This window comes from Lipotes vexillifer, unplaced genomic scaffold, assembly GCF_000442215.2.
Source record: "Lipotes vexillifer unplaced genomic scaffold, Lipotes_vexillifer_v1.1 scaffold652, whole genome shotgun sequence".
In the NCBI taxonomy this organism is placed as follows: Eukaryota; Metazoa; Chordata; class Mammalia; order Artiodactyla; family Lipotidae; genus Lipotes; species Lipotes vexillifer.
This window is the reverse complement of record NW_006779703.1, coordinates 471,050-476,352: the sequence shown is the minus strand read 5'-3', so window position 1 is coordinate 476,352 and position 5,303 is coordinate 471,050. Positions and strand designations below refer to the sequence as shown.

General features: G+C 52.5%; 1 protein-coding gene across 2 annotated transcripts in view; it reads left to right on the top strand.

Moving 5' to 3' along the window:
• The window catches only part of SCLY (selenocysteine lyase), a 30,618-nt gene that overhangs the window by 16,886 nt on the left and 8,429 nt on the right, over positions 1–5,303 (top strand). For both annotated transcript variants that reach the window (XM_007452895.1, XM_007452896.1), the window contains 3 exons: positions 2,266–2,393; positions 2,574–2,738; positions 3,845–3,951. In XM_007452895.1, the coding sequence (XP_007452957.1) occupies positions 2,266–2,393; positions 2,574–2,738; positions 3,845–3,951 (400 nt within the window). The remainder of the gene's footprint in view (positions 1–2,265; positions 2,394–2,573; positions 2,739–3,844; positions 3,952–5,303) is intronic.

Genomic DNA, 5,303 nt, shown 5'->3' with positions numbered 1-5,303 from the left:
AAAAAAAAAAAAAAAAAAAAGATAAAGGAGCGTGCCAGAACTGCTAGGTTTGACTGTGAGCCTTGTTACCACTTTTCCCCTTTGACCACTGGAAAGGTTTTTCTCTTTATGCACCACTCTAACTAAAAAAAAGTCAGGTCCAACTTTCTTGTTTAAACTGTCCTTCATTTTAATCCCTGGCGCCTTTTTTTCTGTGTCTCAGGTACAGGGAAGGGCAACTTAATACATTGTTATTGGTTGCTGTTACATTTTGCCTCTTGTTTAAAATTGTACAAGTTTTTACAAAGAATAGACGTGCACCTAAAGATCACAGAAGGGCTTCAAGCATTGCTGTAAAGTGAAGGCTCTTCCCTGCCACCCCCAGTCCGGCTCCTCGGAGGCAGCCGCCTCTCAAGTCTGCCTTCAGTTTTTCTCGTGCTTTTGGCATTATCACTTTAATTACTTACACTTTAATACGTAATAACTTACACACATAATCTCCACTTCTTAGTTTATTAACTCAAGCATCTATTTGTTGACTCCCTGGTATAAAACGGGGACTTGACCTCAACCGTCTCACCCCCTCCGCCTCCACACTGTCCAGTTGTTGTTGTTGCTTTATGGAGATGGAGCTCACATATGATACTCTTCACCCGCTTGAAGTGTACGATTCAATAGTTTTTAGTGAATTCACAGAGTTGTGCAACCATCACCACAGTCAGTTATAGAGCATTTCCTGACCCTCAAAAGAACCTCGCATCTGTTAACTGTAACTCTGTTTCCCTCAACCCTGGGCAACCACTAATACATTCTGTCTCTGGAGATTTCCCCACTCTGGACTTTCATATGAATGGAGTCACATGATATGTGGTCTTTTGTAATTGGCCTCTTTCACTTAGCATCATGTTTTCAGGGTTCATCCGCATTGTAGCCTGTGTCAGTATTCCATTCCTTTTTATGGGTGAATAATATTCACATTTTATCCATTCGTCAGTTGATGAACATTTGATGGACATTTGATACTATGACTAATGCCATTGTGAGCATTTGTGTAGAAGTCTTTGTGTGGACGAATGTGTTTGTTTCTCTTGAGTATATACCCAGGAGTGGAATTGCTGTGTCATGTGGTAACTCTGTTTCACCTTTTGCAGTATCTCGGTGTTTAACCCTAAACTCTGTATCCCACAGTAGCTGCACCGTTTTCCATTCCCACCAGCAGTGCCTGGGGGCTCCAGTTTCTCCATGTGTCCTCGCCAACGTGCCTTGTTAGTGCCTGTGTTTTCTGTAACAGCCGTCCTAGCAGGTGTGAAGCGGGAGCTCATGGGGGTTTTGATCTGCGTCTCCCTGAGGGCTGATGATGTTGAGCAGGTGCTCATAGACTTAATAAAAAGACAGAAGTCCTGGCCGGAGTTGCCTTTCCTCTGCTCCCCTCTGAGTCCCGTAGTGGATGCACCAGCTCTGCCCTTCTCTTGCTGCCCCGCACCGCCCGCCCACCCTGGAACCCGCCTGCTGTCGAGGCCAGCACTGCTGCCACTCTCTTGCTGGGTATGAGGCGGGAGTCCTTGTCCATCAGAACCTGGTCCCCTGCCTGCCTCGGCAGTCGGCCCCCACCCTGCTCTCCACAAGTGCACCCTGAACGTGAGTGGCCTCTGGATCCTTTCCTCCTTTCTGTGGAGTCAGTTCTTGCCAATCAGTGTCCTGGGTGGGTTCTCCCTGATGCTGTTAGTCTGACGACATCATCTTTCTGTATTCTGGGCATTGCTCAAAATTCCTTGTCCACAGGTGGTCGCCCTTATTGAGAAATATATCCGTTCTCTCGTTTCAGTGGGACCTTGAGGGGAAAGTGGGTGTGTTTGTCTTCACCATTTTGAACCCAAAACCTCGATTTGGTCACCTCTCGTTATTTTCCATCTGCATTAGTAGGCTTCTAGGTGCCTGGAGCAGCGCCTGGCACATGGTAGGTGCTTAACAAAGGCTGGGTCAGTGCCGAGTGAGGGAAGGTTAAGTACTTAGCGCCTCAAGATGCTCCCATGAACTGAGGGTGTCTCAGCTGCTTGCGGGTCCCTTAGAGGCGGAACAGGGTGTCCCCAGACAGCCCCCCAGCTGGAGCTCATTGACGAAGCCTTCAGGCCAGTTGTCTGTGGGCGGGGCGATAAAGGGGCTCATATTCCTTCTTCATAGTTTTCTGAACTTTCATGATAAATTGCTTTTTTCACTGTGTCTAAGTAAACGTTCCAGAAAGGATACTTTGTGGGTTTGACCTCATACTTGTGTCTTACTCCTCAGAGGTCACCTTTGTCCCCGTGTCCAAGGTGAATGGGCAGGTGGAGGCTGAGGACATCCTGGCGGCCGTCCGCCCGGCCACGTGCCTCGTGACCATCATGCTGGCCAACAATGAGACAGGCGTCATCATGGTGGGTCGCTGCCCCTCTTAGGAAGATGGAGCGGGGACCCCGGCTTCCCAGCCCCGCCTCTTCTTTCCCCTGTTCTTCCATCCGGGAACCTTTTGGTGCATCCTCATTAACAACTCCTCATTTCTCTCATTCTGTCTTCATCAAATCAACACACTCAGCCGTGTGTTTCTCCCTCTCCAGCCGGTGCCTGAGATCAGCCGGCAAGTCCGAGCCCTGAACCAGCAGCGGGCGGCGGGCGGGCTGCCGGGGGTGCTCGTGCACACGGACGCCGCCCAGGCCTTGGGGAAGCGGCGTGTGGACGTGCGGGACCTGGGTGTGGACTTCCTGACCGTCGTGGGCCACAAGGTGCGTCCATCCGCCTTACTGCCCTCCTGCTGGGGAGACGCCTCGATGCCCGCGAGGCTCACCTGCAAGCAGAGCCCGCGGCCCCACTCATCCTCCGTCACCGGTGCACCTAGCGCACATGCCCAGTGAGGCCCTGGGTCATGGTGATGGGAAGACCGCGGCCCCACCCTTGGCAGCTCAGAGGAGAGCCCGGCAGAGCTAGGATGCCGGGGGCTGAGCGCCCACCGGGAATGCTGGGCAGCGCAGCCCATAGGGGGCAGGAGGGGAGGCCAGGCAAGGCCGTCGGGGGAGGGGAGTGGGGGAGGGGGCGAGGCGGGGGCGGGGGGAGGGTGGGGGGGGGGGGAGGGCACAGGGAGGTTTAAGAGCTGCTCTGCCCACTCCTGGGACCAGCATTTGCGAGGCGGGGTCGGGGGTAGGATGGGGGGGAGTGGAGGTCACAGGTGGGTTCAGCCTGGGAGTGAGTGAGCTCTGCAGCCCGGAGGGTGCGTGCAGACCCCTCCTCAGCCCACTCAGCCCCACACCCAGAGATGGAAGATGCAGGGTTCAAGAATGATGGCTTCTCTAACTTGGCTTAAACTGTGGCTCTGAGTGTGAGGGTGTGGTTTTCACGGCCCTCATCTCTAGGGCGTGCTGGGGAAATAGTTAGCAGTGAAGACCCTCCTGAAGCTTTTGCTCATCTCTCCAGCAGCTGACTAGAAGCTGGAGTATTTTCAGTAATTTCCCCTCAGCTGGTTCCCAAGGGAGTGGCGTTCTGGCCTGACACGGCGGCGGCCCTTGAGATCTCTAGCTAATGTGGATTTGAGAGCATGGAGTCATCCGCAGGACAGCCCTTGGCCATCTCTCTCTCCAGCCCCTCTCCTTCACAGAGTCTCCCACGCACCGTGCAGGTGCTCTGCTGCCCCCGAGCTGGGGGCCAGAGTCCAGCACCTGCCACCACCCAAAGGCTTCTGTGACCCCCGTGTGTCTGCAGCGGGGTGGGTGGCCACCTGCGGGACCGGAGGAGGTGGGCCCAGACGTCGTAGAGCATCTCTGTGGGCCGCTCAATACATATATTGAGAAGGTCCCCAGAAGGTTCTTGTTGAATAAATGACTGACTTTTCTTTCAGTTCTATGGCCCCAGGATTGGAGCACTTTATGTCCGAGGGCTCGGTGAACTCACCCCTCTGTATCCTATGCTGTTTGGAGGTGGACAAGAATGGAATTTCAGGCCAGGGTAAGGTAGGAGTTTAGCGAGGTGTCTGGCCCGCGGGCTGTGTTGTCTGTACGGAGGGCAGTGGCTCTCCCGTCTCTTGGAAGCACAGTGATAGCACAGCGCTCTTATCTCCACTGAGTCAGACGTGGCTCCACTGGCCGGTTCTACACTTAGGACTCACAGATCTGCAGTCTCGTTGGGGACGATTCAAAGCAGATGAAGGAAGTCTCTCTCAGCTGCTTCAAAGCATCCAGTTCCTTTTGTTATTTTGGCCCAACCCACCAAAGAGGTGCCACCGGAGCCCCCCGGCTGAGATGTGCTGCCCTTCTCTTAACTGTGGGGCCACGTAGAAGCACCTGGTTTCCTCTCTGAAAGCCCCTGTGTCCCCATGACCTGCAGGGGTGTTTTAACCAGGGAATGAGGTGGCACCAGCACCACACGTGTTGTCAGAAACTTGATAACAAGAGGAAGAAACAGACAACATGTGGTGAGTTCCCTAGGGTTTCTCTTGCTTCCTTTATTCCAGAATTAGAGCAGAAGAAGCCAGCAACTCAGAAACACCAATAAGGGCTGATGAAAAATGCCCAAGAAAACCCTCTCTCTCCAGCCACTGGAGCAGGGAAAGGAGAGCCTAACAATACAGAGAACTTTTAGACAATACCTGCTTGTCTCCAGCCAGTCACCATGGTAAACTGCTGCCACCCCGACCTGTGCCACAAAGGAGAGTAGGGAGCCCAGACTTCACCCACACAGGCTGTGACAAGAGCCCCACGCCCCTCCTGTGTCAGACAGGGCCTAGTGAAGAGCCAGGACTTTTGCCTCACCACAGTCATGCACGCCACCAAGGTGTCAGTGGAGACCTCGTGGGCACCCTGAGCTTCCACTCATACCCATCACTAACAAGGTGCGTTCTCCTCTTGGATGTTGACACAGGCCAAGGAGGGAACCTGGACATCTACCCCCGCTTGGCAGCAGTCAGTTGGCACACTCCTCCTGCCAGAGGAAGGTCAAAAAAAGACAGCTAATGTGGAGGGGTTAAGAAACATCCAGACTCATAACGACATAGGGCTTGTCCAGGTTTCAACTGAAAATCGCTCATGATACTGAGAACCAGAAAGATCTTAAATCGAAGAAAAAAGACGTTCAAGAGATGCCAACACTGAGATGACAAAGATGTTAGAATTATCTGATAAGAGATTTTAAGGCAAACACAATAAAAATGCTTTAATGAGCAATTATGAACACCCTCGAAACAGAAGAAATAGAAAGTGTCAGCAAAGAAGAAGAAGATGTAGAGAAGAACTAAACAGAAATTTTAGAACTAAAAACTACAACAGCCAAAGTAAAAAGCTCAGTGGACAGGCTCACCAGCA